The following is a 23,212-nucleotide window of genomic DNA, read 5'->3' on the forward strand; positions in this document are numbered from 1 at the left end:
GTGTTACACAAGCCCTTTCCCACGCAGCTATTATACTAAAGGCTCTGCTATTGGATCTGAGGCCCTTTCAGTTCCTGCATATATTAAACACAGGTGCACACACTGAGGCAATAGCTTGTGTTATGCCAGAATACGCCTTTATGAGAATTTAACAGAACGCCCTATAGACAGAAAAACCTGCATAATTACATACTGACATGCAAGCGGACATGCACAGAACTGCAGAATTGAATGCAGTTGTTTAATGTTTAGATACGGCATCAGTTTATTCTTTTTTCATTGGTTCCTGGAATCTTTTGCGTAACCTTTTTTTAATAAATCTGCAGGTATTAAACTTTATCTCTGCACATGCAAACACACTGGACAGATAAATGATATTGCAGCATGTGTTCGCTGGTAACTTCTGGAGCTGTCCCACTGAAATATCGCCCCTACGGCTACATTGTGATGAGGTTGGAGGGCGTAAGTAGAGGACTCCGCACATGGGAGCGGTGAATCTCCAGCTGCTCCTAATTCTGTCCTCATGGGTTTCTTCTGGCAAAGGGTGCAAACTGCATGCTAATGTGTGCAACCTCAGAGTATTGTGTATGTGAGTGTTTCTATCTTGTCAGAATCAGCGTGCCCTTTTTCTGTCGTCTTGTGTGTGACATCTGCAGGAAATGAGAGCAATCTGCCCATAGCTGATGAAGACAAAGGGACTGACAGACTCTATAGGCTCACTGTAGCCAAAATGCTAGAGAACATCCAGACTCCTTTGGAACTTTGTGCCCTTTTTCATAAATAGGCGACGATGATAAATTGCTGTGAACTGACTGTATCTTGTAAGAAGTTTGGGAAACAAAGAAAAAGGAAGAGTAGTGCTTTATAGGCAAATAGTTTAGTCATATGGCAACAATAAAGCACAAACAACAGAGCACAATCTATGTGCATGGCATGGTATTTGATGTATGGAGAATTGGCCTTGCTGAGACCCTAAAACCACAAATACTGCACAAGCACTGCATTATGAATTTATGCAGTTTGAGCTATAAAAGGGAGACCCCACACGTTGCTAATTTTTTCATATTACCATTTACCGATCAGTACTACATTTTGATGTAACTAATTTGACCCTGAGAAACACATGATCTTATAGGAGGTATGTGAACCAAGTTCTTTAAAGGATGAAAAAAAAACCACAGATGTCAAAGACATAGATGAGACCATGGCAGTAACACTGAGAATAGTTCCATTGAAGAACAAAAGCAAACATTTCAGAGTTTTTAAATGCCGTTTTGATTATCAGTTGGGTCCAAACCTGGGGCAGCTTCAGTGTGTTGGGGGTATATAACACAAAGAACTGTCAAACAAGCAAGTGGAAAACATTTGTCTCCCTCTAGTGGTGCCCTCCATCTGACAGAGCACTCAATAATAAGATCAGTGCACTTAAATGATTATTCTTCTGTTCTGCAGTCAGAATTGAGAACATAGACATAACTATACATACAAAGATAGTAAATGTATGTCTTTAATGTTCTTTTAAAATGCTGTTTGTAGATGAGCACGGTCAGTTTCTTTTTAAGGATTTAGGGCACAGAAATAACACATATCCTGATCATTAGGAGGCTAACAGGGAAAAGCACACTGTGCTCACAAACCATACGAATACAACTACTCCATCTTCATAAGGGTGAAAGCATTAGGGGTTGACAGATTATTTGCCTGACCAATTAATGAGGTCAATTATCGGTATCAGTATTAATAATATCTTTATTACCAACAAAGAGCGTCATCCCCCTGGTTCTATCTTCACTTTCCTCAGTCTCAACAAATGTCCTTTATACAACACAATCTCATTTGCTTGATGTCACATGTGTATTATATGCAACACTTAAGCCTGGGCACCACTGACACAGTGAACATATGCTGTTTTCCTGCCTCTGTTTTCTTTGCTTTGAGCCATTTCGTATCCTGCTAGAATTAGGACTAACTTGTTTATTTTCCCTCATTTTTTAATCATGCAATTTATCTTTCCCAAATGATGTACATTTCTACAACATTATAAATACACATCGGTTCCAAGTACTGATAGTCAGTCTCATGAACTACTGACAATCATTATTGGTATTGGCCCTGAAAAACCAGTATAGGTTGACGCCTACTAGTGTGACCTGACTAAATAAATTTAGATAATACCAACTTTTTGCACAAGGAAAACATGAAAAATTGGTTTGAAAATGATACAATTGGGCAATGAAAATAACTATTTCCATACTTTTGGCTCTTACATGACCTCACTTTTACATTGTTCAAGATAAAAACGATGTGTAGAAAAGTATGAAAACCAGCCAGTTCATTCATATAAGGTAACATAATCTTGTGTCAAAATCCATCATGTGTCATATATGTGCATCCCAAGTACCATAAATAAAAATATGTAGCCAATTCTTGATGTAGTGTCATGGGTATAGGGCACAAGAAAGGAATCTGTCATACACTGTAGTTTTGTATTCACCCAGAACAGTAGTCAAATGGTGCTGACCACTAGGTGGAGTTGTTAATCCAAGTATCAGTAGAGTAAAAAAATGACTCAATTTTTCCTTATGTGAGATTGTTATGTTAAAGTTTGTAGCTGCATATTGGACTGTCAGCTTGATTTGCAGCTAATTTTAGACCACTAAATTATAGTTTAGCATTCAGTGCTCTTGTGCAAAGAAATATACACATAACTATAAATATAAACATAGTTGTATATGTTGCTCACAGTGCATTATCAGTTCCCTTTCAAACATTTTGATCAATGAATTAATAGTTCTCAGTTAAACAGTGAAAGAGGCATACCGTGTTTGCAAAAGTTACAACAATAAATCATCTTGCTTCACAACAGTGTACACTTTGTACTAATTAAGCTTACTCTCTGCCCAAAATATAAAGATCTTATGCAAATCTGCACAACAAACACCTGATTAATCAGTCTGCACCATCATTAAATGAACAAGGTAGTTTGTTTTATGAGTGTGCATTTCCTTTTCTTTGTCTGGTTAAAAATAAAGCATGCATCTTGGCCAAAGCAGTGATGCAAAGAGAAACGCTGTAAGATGCACAGACAGGTGGAACCTGAAAAAATCAGCCTGCTGGTCAAGGACACATCTTGTTTCTGTTTAAAATAGACCTTTGTCCGCTTCGATCACATGCACAGATTTCAGTATAAAAAAAGGTTGAAGTGAAGGTGTCAGTAGCCATTGCTCCAGCCGCCTGTTGAGGGTGGTGTGTTGGAGGCTTGAACTGCTCAGTAAGGCTCCATCTTGATCCTTCTGTACAAGCAGCTGGTGAACACCATGCCACAGATCTGAAAACAGGACGTGTTAGGTCAAATAATGTTCAGTCACCATGGAAGTCAGAAGGAAGCTAGAGAGATATTGACTGTGGGGGTTATAGGTGAAGGTGGGAGGTTAGCGTGTCACTGGTTACTATGGGGATGACAGGAGTCAAGCAGTGTTCTGCAGCAATGTGTGCACAGGCTGGCAAAAGCCAGGGCAGAATGAAGCACTGGGGTTGGGTTGAAAGAAGACTTAAAATTATTGATCCTTGTAGTCTGTTATCTTCCTGTTATCATCAAAGTAAAGAATAAAAATGCAAATTGTTTTAAAGAACTAGTTTTAAAGTTGATGAAACAGACATTAAAATTCAGATTGATTAGATAGTCTACAGTTAAGCAAACAAGAGAGAAAACATTCAGAATTACACAATTTATTCCTGTTAATGGGAGCATATCTTATGCAGTAATTGTCAGAACAAGCTGTGTTTTCTTTCAGATTGCAGAGAACCACACTGCAGGTAGATGCTGTCAAATGGGTCTGCTGAAAGTGGCTAAAATTAGTAGTGTTAGCACTTTCAGCCTTCAGTCCTTGAAGGTAACAGCAACATGCCTGAGCTGAATGTGAACACATATTGCCTTGCTGGATTTGTCAGTTTAACCTGACCCCAGCCTACATAATCTTTTATCTTTATTTTCAACATTAAAGCACAGCTAACCTGCATTTCTCCTGAGACCTGAGGAAAAGAACAATTTGACAAGCCTGACAGCCCCAGCTAGTGGCAGGTGGCTGCAATACAGCTTGAACATAACACAAAACCAGCATTGAGGTCTAACAAACAGATAATTAATCATTTAACTCACTATTCTATACAATCTGGTGGTATGACACTATTCTAATACCTGTTTTTTACCCTTCATTCCTTTAATCTTACGTTTTGTCATTTTATTTTCATATATTACTGTAGTCTTTTTAAATTCTTTAATGTTACTGCATTGCCTTGCATTAACACAAGTTCAGCTGCCACTATCACACTCCTGTGAGACCTGACACATTAAAAGTGGTGGCATCACTGCTTAAAATTTACTGGAATATTTAGCAATGTAGACCAGGCAGGCAGTGACCCACTCTTCGGGTCATAATCCTGAAATAAGGTGGTCTACTGTTCAGAAAATAAACGTTCTGGATTTCTGGTTTGATTGAAAAAAAAACAAAAAAAAAAACTCTTCAGTTAAAGAAAAATCATCAGTAGAGATGGGCAGCATAACTCACAGGCTGTAGGTCCATTTTCCACAGCTGTTACTGTGACCGAAGGGTTAAGAGCTCAACTCCTATAATGGTAGTAGCAGGACTGCAAACTAAAATAGTGAAAACAGATGGTACTAAGAGCTACGCAGCTGCACAGAAACTGTACATGGTAAACGTTGCTGAATGCAATGGAAGTCTTCATAAAGGAGACAGTTTCAAAACTGGACTATAAGCATGTGTTTGTCATGTGTCAGTTCACTAAAAATGGCTGACAGGTTGGATTTCTGATCAAGTATCTAGTAATTTCTATTACAACTGTATATATATAATTTTGATCGTTTTGAGGGTTGATTTATAAGATGTAAAGATTATAAGACAAAAGATACCCTAAAAACCACCACATCTTTTGGTACTCCTCACTTTTTCTGAATTTAATATTCATCTGGGGGCTGGATGGGAAGCTTTGAAGGGCCTGAGATGGCCCTTGGTCTGCCATTTGATTTATGTGTTCAAAACCCACAGACACCTTATACTTAATCATTTTAAAGGCGTTCAACAATAGTTACAATGCATGCTCTAGTAAAAAGAGGAAAACAAAGACTGTTAATTGAAGACAAAATAGTTGAAGTAAAACACTAATGATAAGGGTGATTTTCAAGAGCTAACTGCAATTCATGGCACTATTCTTGGAAAAAAAAATTGAAAAATTTAAACCATTTTGTATGATGTAGTCCAATCATAAAACTGGCTGAGATTACCATTTAGGTGTTAAAATCCTTGGAACTTTATATACAAAACTGTTTTTTACCAGTCCTGATTATTAGATCCTGTACTCAATTTAAATTCTATCTACTACTACTACTATCTACTGTACTACTGTTATAGAATTATGTCTTAGATTGTGACCAATCTGAGCATTATAATGCATGCTCAACCTCAACAAATCCCAAGACAGCTCTGTACTGTACACTATGATAGAAAAAGGTTGAGAGATAAAGCAGGACTTGCAGAAACCGACATTGACCCGAGCTGCTAGGTCTGTCAGGTTTGATGGATAAATAGGCAAATGCCCAGATTCAATATGAGTCTCTAAAAGCCCTCAGAGAAAGCCTTATTGAGCGAGGCAGCATGGAGTATAGACTCATCACAGTCTGGCTCCAGGCAACTTTCTGAGTTTTTCCCTCTGTTCTCCACTTCTGACAGATCTGTGGTCCTACAACATTTTGGCTGAGAGAACGACATCGAAGGAGAAGTGAGAAAAATCAGTACGTCTCCTTAAACCATATTTTAGAGGCAAGTTTCAAAACAAAAAAGCAGAGCAACTGTGTAAGGTAGAGAAATGCTGGATAGCTCACAAATTTTAGTCCATCATTATTCTTTGAATCATTATTCCAGCCGAGCCTGTTTTAGATTGCATGTAGCTATGGCAACAACACTGAAGCTTTTCCCAAACATATGATGTCTGAGTGAAAAAAAACAGGAGACCAGAAAATAATTCAAGTATATTGTGCATTACTGCTGTCATTTTTAGTTATTTGAAGACTAATCTACATACCAAATAAAATAGGGTTATCTATAAACTGCAATACAATAATAGTACAGTAAAACTGCCAAAAGGGATACACCACTAAAACCTTAATATCTTAATATCTTATCATGTTCTCCTTTTCTTTTCTTGATTTTCTTGTGTGTGCAGGTTTTAGTAGAAAGAAAAAGTAATGCTGCAGCAGTCAAGTTCAGCTCAATCAAGCCGTCTGACCTTTACCACATCCTTATCAGCCAAAACAGCCAATCATCACAGCATGCAGAGCAACCATCTACAACATACAGCCAAAGCCAAGCAGCTGCATGCTTCACACTCAGCCAAAGATTATGTAAGAACATGAATTCATTTATTAGAAAACATGTAGCACGCAGATTTGGCATTCAACACAGAGCAAAGAGCCACACAAGGACAAACATGCAGATGTAAAATTTCCACAATGCCCTCAAACCTTGTCTCTCCTCTTGATTAAACACAAAGGTGCTCTAGAGATTAATCACAAAGTGCCGAAGTCCTCTTCTTCTTTATAGAGCAGATAGATAAAGCAGGCTGTCAACATTGCCCCGGCCAGCTACAGTGACACACCGCACATGGATATTAAGACAGACAATACAATGTTCCATAGACAGGTTAGTGAGGTAAACAAGGTATCATGTAGCCTGTGCCATTCATTCAAGATGAATTAGAATACATTTGAACAATATAATTTAAGTTCACAGCTGTTATACATAAAGTATCTACCAACATTAAGACATTAAGACATGCTGAATAGTTGACAAAGGAGAAACACAGAGATAACGTTTGATTGGCTTCTAAAGTGTTGAATCACACATAATAGATTACGTTTTTTTTTTTTAATTTTCAGTTTTTTTCATACTTCTTGATACCACATGTAAGGAGAAAACTATTTCTGATAATTTAATGATCAATAGTAGTGGGTGATGTGAAATAAAAAAGTAAATCAGGGTTGTTTTATAGCTGCTATTGTTTTTAGCTGTATGCATATCTAACAGATAGTAAAAATAAGGGCCATCACCATTGTTTTCATCACTTCTTTTGGTGTAATACTCCTAGCATGTTTCACGACTGGACAGATAGATAATGGTAATTGATATTTGCTCATTTCACATTATTTGGCCGATACGGATGTTTGTAAATAGTGCTGATATCAGCCGATATCAATCTTAAACCAACATGTGTATGAAAAATGATTGTGTGATGTTTGTAATAAAATATAAAGATATCAGATAAAAATGCTCTTTAGATAAAATAAATGATTACTACTCATTTAGTCTAAACACTTAGAATAGGTTATATCTTACATTCAGTGAGCATTTGAGAGTTAGTGGTTCGTGTTGTAAACAATCTTTTTGGCTGCATACATTTTCAGGTCGGACTACACGATTTTTTTGCTCATTCATGACTGCACCATGTCAAACTATGCCACTAAAATCTTGACCTGTCTTGGCTGATAGACTGGCCACACTATAAGTGTGATTCAGACATGCTAGTCTTGCTGATTCGTGGTCGTGGAGCATCTTGGATGCGCCGTTAACTATGTCACTCTACTAGACCATTTGTCGTTCCCTATGCTCAAAATCTGGCCCAAAGTTTGACAATGAGCTGCAATGTTGCAGTCAGGCCAAAATCTGACTAAATTTGTGTAGTCTGAGCCGGAATCTTTTTTTTTTCTATGGCACCAGTTCATTCGACCAATCGAAGAATAATAACATTATCATAAATTGGCATAAAATCCATCAATATAAAACTGTACCTTACATACTGTTTAAACTGACATTGATATTTCTTAGTCTATGTATTGCCCAACCCTGATCAATACAATCAAAAAGAGCAGAGGCATAGAAGAACTTAAGTCATATTTTAACCCAACTGTGAAGTACATTTGCAACATTTTTGTACAAAAGGATTGCCAAAGTATTAGTGCAATTTAATCTAGTAACTCTTGGTTTTTAAAAAAGAAAAAAAAATTACCCATTTTGGGTGCCTAGAACTTCTATTTTTGTTGACGAGATATCAAAACAAATATTGAAATCATTTGATTAGAATTATCAGATCTAAGTTTTAAATTCTGGTATCGTGACAACCTTACAACAGGCTTGAATTACACTGTGTATTTCATGTCAGACCAGGAATATATGATCTTTGGCTTTTACAAGCCTTGTAGACAATTTCTGGCCTTTTCCCTCCTTTCTCTGGATTTATTTTGAAATTAAAGATTACTTGTTTTCAGTTCCTTGTTGCCTGATAAAAGCTCTTGATCCTGAACAGCATATACAGTGTTGGGTATTAAAAGAGCCTATCAGTCTTACGTATGCCATAGGAAATAATCAATGGTTTGGTCTCAGGTTTCTCCTAAGGTCATCTACAAGGATGTGAAGTAAGGCTAAGAAAGGACAGCAAGCACCTTCCTTGTCTCTGTGAGGCTTAAAAGCTCAAGGCACTCTCAGACTGGGACAAATCAAATAACAGGGATGAACAAAATTGAATAGCAATGATTTAGAGACCACGATGAGATGAAAAGAGATGTCCATTTAGAGGCTGCTGACCTGCAGTAGAACATTTTGAGTAAATGGAATACAAAAAAACATCTGTTCTGCTTTTGTAAGGTTTCATTCAACCAAGGGCAGCATTTCACTCCCAAAGGTGAAAGCTGTTTTTAAAATATATGGGATTATATAAAGCACATTTAGAATACTATTCTACTGCTTCATTAACACAATATACTAAATATTTATTTGGCCTACCTGTAGACATGCCACACCTATCCCCACAGCACCAATGATCAACAGATGATCAGCCAGAAACTTCTCCAACTTGGTGATGCAGCCACCCTGTAGATTGGAACACAGTTAATAGGCAGCACAAATCACGATACAATTCAGCTTATATTCACTACAGTAAATATCTGAATTGTTGCAGAAAATGAGAACAAATTGTGTAAGGAACTAGGGTTGTCACAATACCAGATTTTCAACTTTGGTATGATGTAGTTTTGATGTCTGTTGATAACATGGCAACATGAATAGAGATCCATGGCATCCAAAATTGGGTAATTTCTTATCAGAAATTGTATGCATAATCTTGCAGTGTACAAATAATACAAACACATTGGCAGAGTTTGGTAGTGCCTTATTGCCAGTGTTTTTGTGCATTTTATACACGTGTAAGGGTTTGTTTGCTGTTTCTTGATGGATTTATTCCTACCTAGGCAGCTTTTTATGAACAGATGTTAAGTTAAATGTTTCTGATACTACCGGACATTCAAAAAAACAGAGACCATACAGTTATAACATAAGCATATCAAAAGGTTTCAGAAATTTTGACAGCCTTACACAGGACATGCAGATCTGTTAAAGCTGTTATGCTTCAGATAATACTGGCAAACATTTATGGTTCAAACAAATGATTTAATCTTCCTCCAGAACAATCAATTAGCTCTTTGTGGATATTAGCATCTTTTACGGCCAATGAGAATAACAACAACAATACACTCTACATACATTCAATAACACCTACAAGAAATAAAACACAACTGGGAAGAAATTTAAAAACGCTTATCTATAAAAAAAAAAAAAGGATATATTTTTTGTAGCTTTTAAAAAGAAACTACAGATTCGGCATATATGATGTTATAGGGAAGACCATTACAAGTTAAGGGGCTGCCACTGCAAATGTACGATCATCTAGGGATTTAAATTTGGAATGAGGAACTGCAGAAGGCCCTGACCAGATGATCAGAGACAGCAACTGCTAGAATAAGGGCGCAGTAATTCAGTAATTCAGTTATGTATGTAGGGGCCAGGCCGTGTAGGGACTTGTATGTAATTAATACAATTTTGAAATTGATCCTTATAGTAACTGGAAGCCAATAAAAAGATGATGCATGCTTTGTTTATATTCTGAAAATATGTTTATGTTGCAGCAGATGCAGCCAGAGCACTGACAGCAGTAAGTGGAAACTGAAGTGTTAGACACCTGAAGGTTGAAAAGTTCACTGCTTAGCATTCAAAAACTCATGTTTTATTCATTTCAAGCATTTTATCAGGAAAAGTTTCAAACTACATTTTTTGCTGTTTCTGTTACTTTTCAGTTCCTGAGGGGAAAAATCAGGACAACTCTAAAAATACTCCTAAAATGTTTTTCGCAGAAATGCTACCTAAACAGAGTTGTTCATTTTACACAAATGCATTGTCCAGAGATGTGCAGTCCACTAACCTCCACCTTGTAGATGTTTGAGGGGTGGTCTCTCTTTCCACACTGATAGGTGATGGTTTTACAGCAGCTGTCAGGTACAACTCTGCCCTCTGCTGGCTTTGATAAAATGTAAACACTCATCGACCAATCATGGGAACTGTTGCTGCCACAGCACTTGAACTAGAGAGGAACAAACAGGAAAGCTCAGGGATTTTTTGGGGATGTCACACACATTTCATAAACACAGCTTATTCTCTAGTAACTAAGGTTAAAGCCAGGCTGATGAATTTGGCACAAACCACTTCCATAAATCAATTTTCAGTAAAGTCTGAAATTCTTTAACAACCGGAGGAATGGCATTACTTCCTCTTTGTGACCTTAACTATGCTCTCTTTTCAGAGAACTAAAAGGATAAATGGCAAATTCTTCTACTTAATTTGACCATTTTAAAATCAGATTTCTTCAGACTGAGTTATGAAAAATGTCTTTATAAAAAACATGCCTCTCTTTGACCACATTAGTAGGAGAAAAAATGTTGCATGTAATCTCTTTACAATCAATCAAAATACTGTAAGTTTTTGCAAATATAATCCATACATCCTGTTGTAGATTGTCCACTGCTAATGTGATGGCCACCTTCCCTGGCTGGGCATAGTTCTCCGTCATAGTCTGGTTGAGATGCTGCTTCAGCTCTTCACTGAGCTGCAAACAGGCAATTAAGAGAGAGAGACAGAGAGACAGCAAAGCACACAGTCAGTAAGCAACTTTAAAGGTGAGAGAGTTAAAAGGATAAGCTTGGCAGAAGTGAAAAAGTGGAAGGATTAGGGCAAGATACACAGGTAGCAACTCCCACGCACCTGTGACAGACAGATGAACGGCATACAGCGAAAAATAGACTTAAGATTTAGTCTTTGTTGTGTGTGTGTGTATGCCGGTGTACACTCACAAAGAATAGAGAGGGAGGATAAGGGCCCTTATCTTTAAAGGGATCCTATCCTTGCTGAACCCTTTTCAATTTCAATAAACCTCAGCTTGCCTACAGATAGCTCGTTGCTCTTTGCAGTCCTAGCTGACTGACAGGAAGATCTTTGAGTGATAACAGGATCCAAGAACTCTGTATTAGATCTACTCCACAAAGTGAACATAACGCTCAGTTCAGGTGGCAAAAATTGACAACCTGAGCTCTCATATAAAAGAAATAACAACAACAAAAAAACAAATCTAAAGCTCCACTGCAGAATCTCCTGTGACTCATCAGTATCTGTAAGGTATAAAGACCACTGGAAAAGCCTTTGCACACAGGAGAGAAAAAGAAGGAAACTGTGAAAAAGAATCAAAATTTTAAAATCCCTGAGGGGCCACACATGCCAATACTGCATTGCAAACACCTGTATCCAAGTAGACCCATGAGTAGGCAAACAGCATTGATACATCCTCATAATGATGCCCCTGAGTTGTATGTCCCTGCAAAGCACCTGCACAGTTTCAGAACACAATCTGTAAGTCATTTTCTCAGCCAAATACTCTCACTGTTTAACTGTGTCAATTCTATCTTCTACTATAATTTCAAATAAGGGTTTTTTAGGTGGGGGTTAAACTACATAACTCTTAACTGACCCTTAAATCAGATCTGTCACAGCCAGTAGCCCATTCACTGATCATGCCTTGACGCCTTTCATCTAATTCTAGCCCCCTGACGTGCACCAAAAATACCTACAGCACAAAATACACCAAATACTGCTGAAAACAAAGTTTTCTTTATGGATGCTGCCATTTTGTTGAATTGTGTCACAAAAGTGGCTACAAATGTATGGAAGCAAGGGGTGTGACGAGATCTCATGTCAAGAGCGGCAAGATTGAAACATCACAAGATTTCTTGTCAAGGTGAAAACTGTAAACAATATGCCACAGATACAAAGAGAACCAGTTGCCATGACAGACTAAAGTACTAAACTGGAAATTACCAAGACTTTAAAAGTGCTCTCGACACTTTAAGAACTTTTCAGTGTAATAGCAATGAGTGCAGAATATAGTAAAAATTTGATTTGAAGTGCTGTTAAAATGCAAGTCAGAGTTAGACAAGACATAAACTAAACATAAGCATATACAGGAGGATTAGCTAAAAGATTTCTGAATAGACCTGCATTGCTTTGCTTTTGTAACTTTAAGTTGTATAAAAGACAAATTTTCCTAACCCTAACCCTAATTTTGCTTATTTGGTTGCCAAAATAAAAAAAACAACATCTAGTGGACCCAAATCTTATCTCATTGCACCCCTTATATAAACCTACAAAAGAGAAAGCCTTTGCAGCTGCAAAATGCTATGGGAAGCAAATAAGATTTGGATTAATTTTCAACATGCCATGGAGGTGAGGATGACCTATCATGCATGCTACAACAGGCTGCAAAAGAAAAATCAACAAGGAAGTTAAAAGGGGTCCCAAATTAAGACCGGAATAATTTATTTCCACTCTCGCAAATGAATCAAGAGCCTGTTATGTCTAGCCCTGCAACCACTAATAAAGTAAACAATACTAAGTTACTCACCCTTTGGTAATAAACGTAAGCCAGAACTCCAGCAACAAGTTCAATCAAGAAGATCAGCAACAGAAAGAGAAAATACTGTGGAAAAGAAAAAAGACAGGGAACCTGTGAGAGAACGGTTTAGCTAACTTGTTTGAGAAAGTTGCTCAATCTCCTGACAACTAGATAAAAACTTCAATCAACTGTCATTGTGCTGCATCTGCCATGTCAAACGCAGATGGCAGTTCTGCACAAAAGGAGACAAACAAAAATTGTTTTGTCTCGCTGTGAAATCCTATTCCTCAGGGCATGTCAAACACAAAAGAAAGAAAGAAAAAGAAAGAACAGCTCTACTTGCAGGAGGAAATACTTTCTATTATGTGAAGTAATTTACTTCACAACACCTTTCAAAAAGGAACTAAATGAAAGTAATTAAAATATTTTGTATGTTAAAGAAGAGTAAACAATAGTGGCTCTAATTACAAGCTTCATCTATAATAAGAAGCACTACTGTATGTGCTTTAAATGCAGTTATGTAAACTTTGTAACAAACACATCGCCCACACATTTAGAGTGCTAAGGCAGCCAGTTAGGGAATCAGCAAGATTAAAACTGCAGTTTTCCCAGGCTAAAAAATAACACAAGGCTGAAACACCTCAATAAGCTGTACTAAGTAACACAAACACAGCAGGAAACTACAGCTGTGTGGCTGCAACAGTGCTACTTCACTGAGGATCATTAAAGTGAGACTGCTGCTTCTGAAGATGTTAAAAATGCTGCACAACATTGGTAACAAACTAATGGCAAACCTCTGGTCAAAAAATAATAATCACTGCAGGGGAAACAAACTTCACCGTCACCTTACGTACAGTATATATGTGTGAAGCAAATGTTCTCCGTTGTTCTGTAGCAATTACACTAATTGAGTCTTAACTAAACCTCTGCCTTCTCTTTTTCTCTTTGTTACAAGATTTTTAAAAGCACTGCAGTCCCTGTGTACTAAGTGCCCACACAATATTCTGACTTCACAATACTTAAAAAAGGAACTCACACTTGCATGCCAGCATCAGTTGTTAATCTCATAAAACTGATTCATAAATAGCACATGTCCAGTTGATAATCAAGCAAAATGCACCAGATCAAATCCTGTACAAATCTACCTAGTCATCTCTACAAGGCCATTACTCTCTCCTATTGCTGCATCCATCAACCTAGGAAAGATGGACCTAAAAATAGCTCTGTGCCATTGAACGTTCACCTCCTACCTGCTCTTCTCCAACTGGGCCTTGTCTCTGTAAAATAATGAGGACACTGAGGGTCCTGTCACAGCCCTTTGTCTGCATCAGATGACAGACCCAGACAAGACTGGAGGGGTACCATGTTGTTCTGTTGAACAGTTGTGCAGGGAAAGTATAACTTTGCACACATGTGGGCGAGGAGCTAGCTTGTGAGTGCAGACATGACAATCTAGGACCAACAAGTAGCCGTGACCATGAGCCCTGCAGAACCACAGAATCATTTAAAATATCCAACTGAAGTTTATGTGAAATACTTATGATAGTTTGCACAGTCTTTTGAGGATTATATGCGAAAAAAAGAGGAAAGCAGATTTTTAAAAGATGCAAAATAAAAAAGCAACACAGAAATGAATAGTCTAATATCTCATTTGTATGATAAAACTGATACAACATAATGATGAAAATAAAATGTGTATTTTAGAGCCTTTTTGAGGTGTCATATTCATGATTTATGTGGTGTCCTGTGATGCATATTAAAGGTTATTTGAAGATATGCAGAGGTAGAGAACACTTTTTAATGTATGTATTACTCATGCAAAAGTATCACCCATGTTCTCAGTGAAGGACCGCTCATGGACAGCTCATGTAAAAACAGGTTGAGACATTCAAATGGAGTTTAAATCAACACTTGTAGCTGTTGTTCTCTACTAATGCATATCTGCATGAGTCCTTTAAAAGTCCCCAACCCTCTCTGATTTTATATCCAGAGGCTTTTTAAAGACGGCACGGAGAAGTTTGTGAGAGGAAGGAGAGGCAGGCGGGTCTGGCCGCTCCTCTGCTAATGCACCTGTATTTAACTGTTCTTTTTTGTGTGTTTTGATTTACCTGCTTCTTGAGAGAGAGACTGTCATCTATAATTGCCGTTTTTCTCCATTCATACTAGGGCTGGGCGATATGGCCTAAAATGTACAGTGCTTAACAAATTTATTAGACTACCTGTCTCAGAGACCATCCAGCATCATGAAGTGCTTTAATGCGGACTCTTTCATTTTCAGTGAGCTCTCCACGTTTTACTATTTTGAACAGGAATGAGGAATTTCAAACTGAATTCACTTTTTTATACCCAAATTTGAGCCGGCTTACTGGGCTTCTCTGAGAAGTCAGAAATCAATCAAGCATAACATTCAACCACTAAAACTCATTTTTCTGTTCAGGAATGCAAGTAAATAACTATAATTTGACATATTAATCAAGAATCAATAATGTGCTTTACTACTTTTTCAGTTTTTTTGTAAATCAGTAAATTTGAAAATTCATGGATAACAATAATAATTATATTTTAGCATTAAAAATATCATTTCAGTTAAAGAGCTTCTACATATTGGTGTATTAACCATTGCAGAAACATAAAAAATGATTTTGGTTTCACCAATTTTTACCAATGCTGTTAATTTAGGGCAGCTGTGGTATAAACCTTACTTTGGGTGGTGGTCTAATAAATTCGTTAAGCACTGTATATCTTGATATATATTTTCCTACATCCCAGTACATAATATATATTGCGATATTTTTAAATTTCCTCAAAGTAGCTGTATAATTTTTAATTCAGCCCTAAATGACACTAGTTTGGTGATTAAAATACACTGTTCTGTTGGATTTTTGATTAAATAGTCGCTGAAAATCAATATAAAGTCAAATTTAGCACACTGTTCAATTTAAAAAGGACTTCATCAATCTTTTACTAATATCAAAAATACATAAATCGTAAAATACTCAGTCTTTTAGAGTGTATGGAAAGTTCTGAAATGCTTTCTGTGTGTTCTGTGTTTACTATTGCTGATTATAAAATGATTACTTTTCTCATTAAGGGTGAAGCAAACCTACACAAAACTCACCAATCCTCAATGCAGCCAAAGGCCAAAACCCTGTTATCCCCGTTATCTATGCCGATGAACACTGGACCCATTTCTGACAAGTTCATGACATGAGAGAGTCTTTAGACCTTATTCAAGAATAAGGCTGCTGGGCCACCTTCTCTCTGACATGTACGACCCTGGCAGGGAGTTTTCAGCAAAATGTTCACGCCCAGACAAATCATGTATTCTTGGTGGAGATTTTTAAATCCTGGCTTTTCAACAACACTGGGGTCATGTTTAATGACATGTCATGTTACTGCTGCCATTATCTCTGCATCATCATTCGGCATATTTTAACGGTTGCCGCGTTTAGTTCAGCCTCTTCCTTTTCAAAGCTGAACCACTGCCAGATGACAGATCCAGCGCTGTGTCTTGTTGTCCGTCTCCGAACGCAGCTAACTCACTTCTAACTCGCCTCGCTGCTCTGTTTACTTCCTTTACTCCCCATGCTTCTCTCCACCGCTGATACAAAAACGCTCATGTGTGGACGAGAGTTGGAGTTGCACATTGACGGTGCAAAACTTCCACATAATGTATATCGAGTATGCTCAATATGTCGCCCAGCCCTAGTTCAGACCATAGGCTGTACAAAGAATTCAGATGTATTTATTGTGTGACTATGTGCACCGGATCGACGAATGCATACACTGTTACACCCCTACTTTAAAGTCATGTCTGACTAAAGACATTCTGCAATCCCTAGTTTTTAGACTTGGGAAAATGCTTTTAACGCACTGATGGAACAAAATTGTTAAATGTCACTATTTTATGTTATGTGTGGGGTCTTTTACATTTCCAACATTTGTGAAGATACTAAACATCTTTTACTGTGGACCAGGCTTTATTCATTGTATTTCCGAGGTGAAATGTAAATATGTCAGCAAATAAAACCTTTAATTTCTGTGAAGGTGTCTGAAAAGGAGGCAATTCTTTAAAGACACTCTTGCAAAGTCCCATGTATTAGTCACATCTCTACACCCACATGTTTACAACTACAAACACAAAAGTCTTCACAGGCTTACTGCGGACAGGCAGCTCTTCTGCTCCCGGATCACTGCACAACAGCCAAGGAAGCCCGTAACTACCACCAGGCTTCCAGCCAGTATGAGGATGTACGCTGAAACAGCAAAAGTGCTGGATGCCAGCAGACTCAAGTAGTCACTCTTCTCCACCAGCGTCCAGACTCCAACACCCAGGACAGCTGCTCCACCCAACTAGAAGAGAAGGGGAGGGGAGGGCGTTACAAAGTAATGGGAGTATAAAGATCGAGAAGGAAATACTGTGACACTGATATGCGTAGAGTGAAAGGTTTGAAAGAGGAGAGGATCTGAAAAGCTGAGTTAAAAGAAGTATGAGCTTGAAAGGATTAAGTCATAAAAAACTAAAAAAATGTTTGAATAAGCAAAAAAAAATAAAAAAAATTGAGAGTGTCATGTCAATTCAGTCTCACAGAGAAAAAAACTGTCAAAGTTAAAAATTTACAGGATAGGATGTGACAAATAGGATCCAAGTTCAATGCTTTTAGATGAGTCATAAAAACGCAACATGAGAGGAAGGTGGGCACAAGAAAGGGTTTAAAGTGAAGAGGGAAAATAGAAACAGAGACTGAGCTAGAACAGGCACAGGAGACCTCAGAGGTGAGGTCGAGGCATAATGACCATTTCCTTACAAACAATCAGGGATAAAAGAGGGTGGCATTCTGATCTGTTCCTCTGATCAGCTACAGAGGCGTACGGATAGGAAATGCCGCACAGAGTGTCTCCTTTATCCTCCCATTACATTTCCGTCAAAAGCAAGATCCACATAGTCAACAACCTGTGCCAAGCAAGGAGGCAACATTTTGATGAACAGGGCCCATAAAGTAATGCTTCTAACATCTGGAAATCCCTTTTTTTAGTTGCTTTTTGGAATGCATCAACATGCTGGATCTGTTTCATAATGGCAAGATCTGATAATTAAGTAGAAATGCTTTGCTGTGTCATTATGATGCAGTGGTGCTCATAAGAGAACTGATGTGAAATACTGAGGGAAATCTGCAGCCTGAGGGGTCTGACACAAAGCTTTTCTGAGTTTTAGGTGGTGACAGATGAATAACCCAAGCCTGCTGATTACGTTTGATCCCTTTTTTTCTCTTGAACCCCTCCCACTCAAAGACCTGTACTTCTCTCTCTCTCGCTCACTCTTCACACGTACTATTTCCTCTTTGCCTGAGATTTTGAAAATCTTCCAAAGTGACCCCAGACAATTTGCACAGGAGTTTAAATGGCACACACTTTAGGCTGTAAACTGCTGTATCATAAAGTGTGCAGCCATCTTCAGCTGTCAAGCCCCAGATAATCTACGACTCACTTTGGGCCGAGTCCACAGCTGAGCCATTTCAAGATCAAAACTCTCTCTCTCTCTCTCAGATTCTGCTTGTCTCTCTGTCCACTAGTGTCTCTCTGCCTGCATGGAACATTAATCATTACTATGATGTTTTTATCAAAGAATTACAATGTCCCATTCACTACAATATTTAGTGGTGTAACAATATGCTACCAAAAAGACTTAAACCAAAGCTTATTTAATACTGTATCCAGTCCATTGTATCCTTTGTAGTGGTCTTTTCTGTAAGCTTTTATGAGTGTTAGTTAAGTTGGGGTGATTTAGCAGCTCTTGCTTACCCAGAAGAGAAAGTTGAAAATAAAGAGCAGGTACTTGAGACACACGGTCTGCCAGTCCCCCTGGTCATCTTTCTGAACTGCTGACATCTTCCTTCCTCCGATTCAATTCTGAAAATAAACAAGTGAGAAGAGGATGATGGAAATGTCGGGATACACACTTAAGAAGCTTTCCCATCAACAAAACTTGTATGTGACTTCATAGCTTTGTAAAGAAATAAATAGCTTTTATGGAAAGATACTGTTCCAGGAGACCAAAAGTGACAAATACTCTAAGTATAAAGTATATTGCATATGTGACATCATAAATAAATTTAGAGTATAGCAGAATTAGTTTTTTTCTGCTAACACTGAAGTTTACCTTCTAAAATCCGAATTCAAGTCTTTATCACGAGGGAAAAGAACTGAAATGGAATAAAAGGATGTCAAACAGTAACACTGACACTGACAGGTGACTGAACCGGGTCCAAATTAGTGAGACGACATAAACCCTCTCATATCAATGCTTAGCTTATTGTCAGCTGACAGCTCTGCCTGAAATGTGTGTCACAGCAAGTGTGGGTAATCAGAGTGATGATGTTTGCAAAAGGGATACAGCTGCCAATCAAAATGTCACAACAGAAGACACATCGCAGCAGCAACATTGCGTTGCCCTTTTCAGCATTTTGCATGCAAGTCAATTATGGTTTAAAATAGAATGACTCAAATATTGCTCTCAACATTGCACTTCTCCTGACAGCACATAACTCCCTGCTGAGAAGTATCAAGTGACAATCCCAGAAGGCCTGAAAGTAAGACAGGAAAAACCTTGAAACTGACACTGAAGCAGCATGCAACAGTACAATAACATAGCTCTTGTAATACCCATCAACCACATCTTTAAATTATTCATACCACCTGAACAGACCGTAAACTTTTGAATCTTTAATTGAGCACAGTTCCAGGTCTGTAAATAAAAGGCCACGAGCGGAGAAGCACTTAGAGCCATAAATTGATCTGTAGAGTTTTCTTCAGTGGGTAGCAACAATGGAAAATGTGATGGTTTGGTGTTAGTCCGCATGGGAGTCGTATAGGAGTCTGAAATTGGCAAGGTACAAAGAATTTGTCATTTTTTCCCCACATTATATTGAACCCGATTTCAATGTACCACACTAACAACTCAGTGGTGCAGGTTCTGTGCATCTAAAATCAAAAGAAACTAGTTGTTAACACTAGTGGCATCTTTATAAAACTGGCTTGATGCAGAATGTAAGAAAAGCTACAAAATATAGTATCAACAGCCAGATTAACTTGAGGCATCTGGCTTGGGATGCACCTATACCATTTTTTTACATACAAAGTACCTCAATTTGGGTACTCACTTACTCAATACTTAAAACTAATAAAGCTTAAAACTATTCTAAGGTTAAGTTTTATTTTCATCAGATGCTGCTGGCAGTGCATATTTTGCTGTCTGCTCTTCTTTTGTCATCCTCGCTTATGTTGAAATACCATAAAACTTTACACAAGACTTCAACTTTATCCTTCTATTCACATAATGAGAGGCTTAGATCATGCTGTAAAATGTCTGTAATATTCTACGAGTATGAGTACTTAGGCTTGGTGGATGTAATCCACCCAGATGTTTTTTATTCAGGTACAACAAAAGTGAAAAGAGTTTCAGCATGATGAGGAAAAAACCTTGTCCTCAGATAACATTTACCCTTTCTTTGGATAATCCAGACTTTGGAGTGTCAACTGTTTTCACATGAATTACTTGTACCATAAACACTAATTTAATTTAATTTTTGTCTTCTGTTGATTATAAGAGTTTTTAGGAGAAACTTTTCTATTGATGTTTTCAGTTTTTTGAGGGTAGAAACTTAAAGACTCAGTCACTATGCTATACACTAGTACAGTAATAGCTTTTATGCAACAGGCGAAGAGCCCACCGTGTATTAGGGATACATAATATTGGATTTTTGCCAACCTCCAATAAGCCAGTATTTACAAATTAAATTCAGTGGATATCAATGCCAATTTTAAAATGTAGTGCAGACCTTAAACTTCAGTCCTAAAACACTGTTTAAAGTGTGAGGACTGATGATCAATAAAGAAAATAACTTTAACGGAAGTAGGTCTGTTGGTCTAGCCTAAAACTCAACTAACTTATTTGGTCACAGGGCCAGTATTTACAGCTGATGTTTGCAGATTTTTTCAGCCAAAATATCAGTTGTAAAGGGAAATGTCCATATCTGAAAATACCAATAAACCAAATCTTTGAGCTAACATCTACCAATATCAATATCATGCAAATAATATCATCCATCCCTACTGTTTGTACAGGCTTAACTATTACTTTGATACCAGTGTTTCCCACAGAATGACACCATACTTTAGTGGGAGGGTTGCTGCTGACCACATTTTATAGGCTTAGCTATATGTTCTGTGTTCTTTGCTCTTTTGACCTTATTCCTCAGCAGTATGTTGTACAAATGCATCCAAATAAATCCCTTGCCTTTTGAAATGTTTCACTTAATATTCCTTAACCGTAGCAGGTGAGCTGCATCTGTGAACACATTTTGTTGATGGGATAGCATACTGTGACTATCATCCTAGATTTCAGGAATAATGGATAAAATCAGCAGCAAACATCTGCAGAGAAAACGGTCAAATGATGGTATTAAAAGCTTAATTTGAAACATGAGATGTTGTTCCTCAGATAGCAGATTTTCAGGATAGTTGTGTAAGTGATACCTTTCTATTGTGCATGGATGGTATTCATATTTAGATTTTAAAAAAATAAAGCCTGGTATTTTTTAATGCAGGATAGAGAAGTCCTATGGCCAGCCATGATCAGCTTATTTCAATTATCGCCTCCCAGCTTCCACAGCCAATCACATCGCATTCTCTCAACACAGTGGTCCATTTAAATACTATGTATTTCTCAGTATTCCTGCTTGCACTGATGCTGATACACCACACTGCTGCTGATAAAGCTTAACTCCCTCCACCCCAGCCTCCTCCTTTATAGCATCAAGCTTGTTGCACCCTCATATTCGGATTCATGCTACTATCAATTAACTGCTTTTGAACTAATTTTATTGTATTCAATACCCATTGTAATAAATGTATCCATAGGGGGCTTTTAACTTTGCGCTTGCTGGAAAGTCAAAGCATGCCGCTCGACCAACACAGCAAGCATCTTTCGAGCAGAGCCTTCTCTGACAAATAAAACTGTATATCCATTTTGCAACAAAATGTTTAAATGTGTAACTATGTTTTCATTTTCTGTATGTTGATTATATGTTCCTTTAATTTTGTAATATCATTACAATACTTATGTGGAGACTTCAAATAAGCTCTCTAAGTTTAGTGCCCCTTCCTGTCTTGTAGGTGTTATTATCTCTTTGTTATGTGTTGTTTTTTTTTTTTTTTTTATTGCATCAAACCTAAACTTTAAAAAATTAAATGTACTCTTTTTCCTGATACATGCTACCAGAACATGGCAGATAAAGGGAGGCCATTCACAAACAGAAGTAAAGGAAATATTTTCCTTTTATTGTTTCAGTCTGAAGGAGCTTTATAAGTGTAATGCTACAAGAGCCTGAAACCAAGCAGGTTTAAGTGCCAAACTTAGATGATATTTCAGCTCAGGTTGATGTTGAAGGTAGGACAAAATACCTGTTTTATATTGTACTTTGTAGAAACACATAAACCAGTTTTAAATAGAACATATCACAGCAGTAGTTTACAAGTTCCCTCCATGTCCTGGAACAGAGGCCGCAGGTGCATTAATTAGACTAATCAACTCCCCTGTGACTTAAACTAGCAAACTTCTTGTTGCGCACAACGTGAGGCACCACTTAACGTTTTGATTTGAAATAACAATATACGTATTATTTATTTATTTTTCCAAATAGCCTATTTTGTGCAGTGTCATTAACTTTTAAAATGTTACAGTGTTGAAACTGGTACGTTTAGTAGCCTTAATATAGTAAACATTATTAGCTTTATAAGCTAACGGTCACTCGACCGTTGACGTTTAACGTCAGTTAACGTTACCTGCTACAACGGTTTCTCCTCGGGATAAAAACGCCCTACCTCGAAGATTTTGGACTTTGACCACTAAAGGTGTCTTTCAACGAACAAGGAGGACAATGAGCAATCCTTCAGTGGCGGTTGACAAACTTTCGGGTTCTCCTTTTCCAGGACGGGGTGCAGAGAAAAGCTCTCGAGCATCCTAACGTAACAAAAACACCACTCCACCTGCGTCGTTGATGCGCAGGAAAGTTTATCCGAAATATCTTGCCTGTACGTCGACAAACAAACGTTTGTCTTTTAAAGCTGAGGAAATACTTACTGGAATGACGTAAAGAGCAGAGAGACAATCTCGTTTTGTTGTTATGTCCGTCAAATTCAAAGAGCACAGCACTGCAGCAGTGGGCGTTTTGTCCAGTCAAGCTTGTTGCTTCCAGAGTGTCCGACAGCAGCGCTGTGTCTATGCTGCGTTCAGGTGATACTCGTATTTTTTAGCCTCGCAGAACATAAAACATAATTTCTTTATAATAACAGAACGAAATAAAAATGCGGT

At 37.7% G+C, this 23,212-nt stretch overlaps 1 protein-coding gene across 6 annotated transcripts; it reads right to left on the bottom strand.

Moving 5' to 3' along the window:
- Positions 1-1,860: 1,860 nt before the first annotated feature.
- On the bottom strand, positions 1,861-23,118 carry tspan11 (tetraspanin 11). Of its 6 annotated transcripts, none has more exons than XM_041780717.1 (8): positions 22,982-23,118; positions 18,643-18,750; positions 17,002-17,193; positions 12,850-12,924; positions 10,900-11,004; positions 10,324-10,482; positions 8,853-8,939; positions 1,861-3,328 (listed from the first exon to the last, which is right to left on the bottom strand). In XM_041780717.1, the coding sequence occupies exons 2-8, from the start codon at positions 18,727-18,729 to the stop codon at positions 3,269-3,271; spliced, it is 765 nt and encodes a 254-aa protein (XP_041636651.1). In that variant the 5' UTR covers positions 18,730-18,750; positions 22,982-23,118; the 3' UTR covers positions 1,861-3,268. The 6 variants fall into 6 exon arrangements, with proteins under 6 accessions (XP_041636651.1, XP_041636653.1, XP_041636649.1 ...); XM_041780715.1 differs by lacking the exons at positions 1,861-3,328; positions 22,982-23,118 and adding exons at positions 6,440-6,658; positions 22,723-22,879; XM_041780716.1 differs by lacking the exons at positions 1,861-3,328; positions 22,982-23,118 and adding exons at positions 6,440-6,658; positions 22,684-22,879.
- Positions 23,119-23,212: the final 94 nt, after the last annotated feature.

The sequence above is a fragment of the Cheilinus undulatus genome, linkage group 23 (genome assembly GCF_018320785.1).
Source record: "Cheilinus undulatus linkage group 23, ASM1832078v1, whole genome shotgun sequence".
NCBI lineage: Eukaryota > Metazoa > Chordata > Actinopteri > Labriformes > Labridae > Cheilinus > Cheilinus undulatus.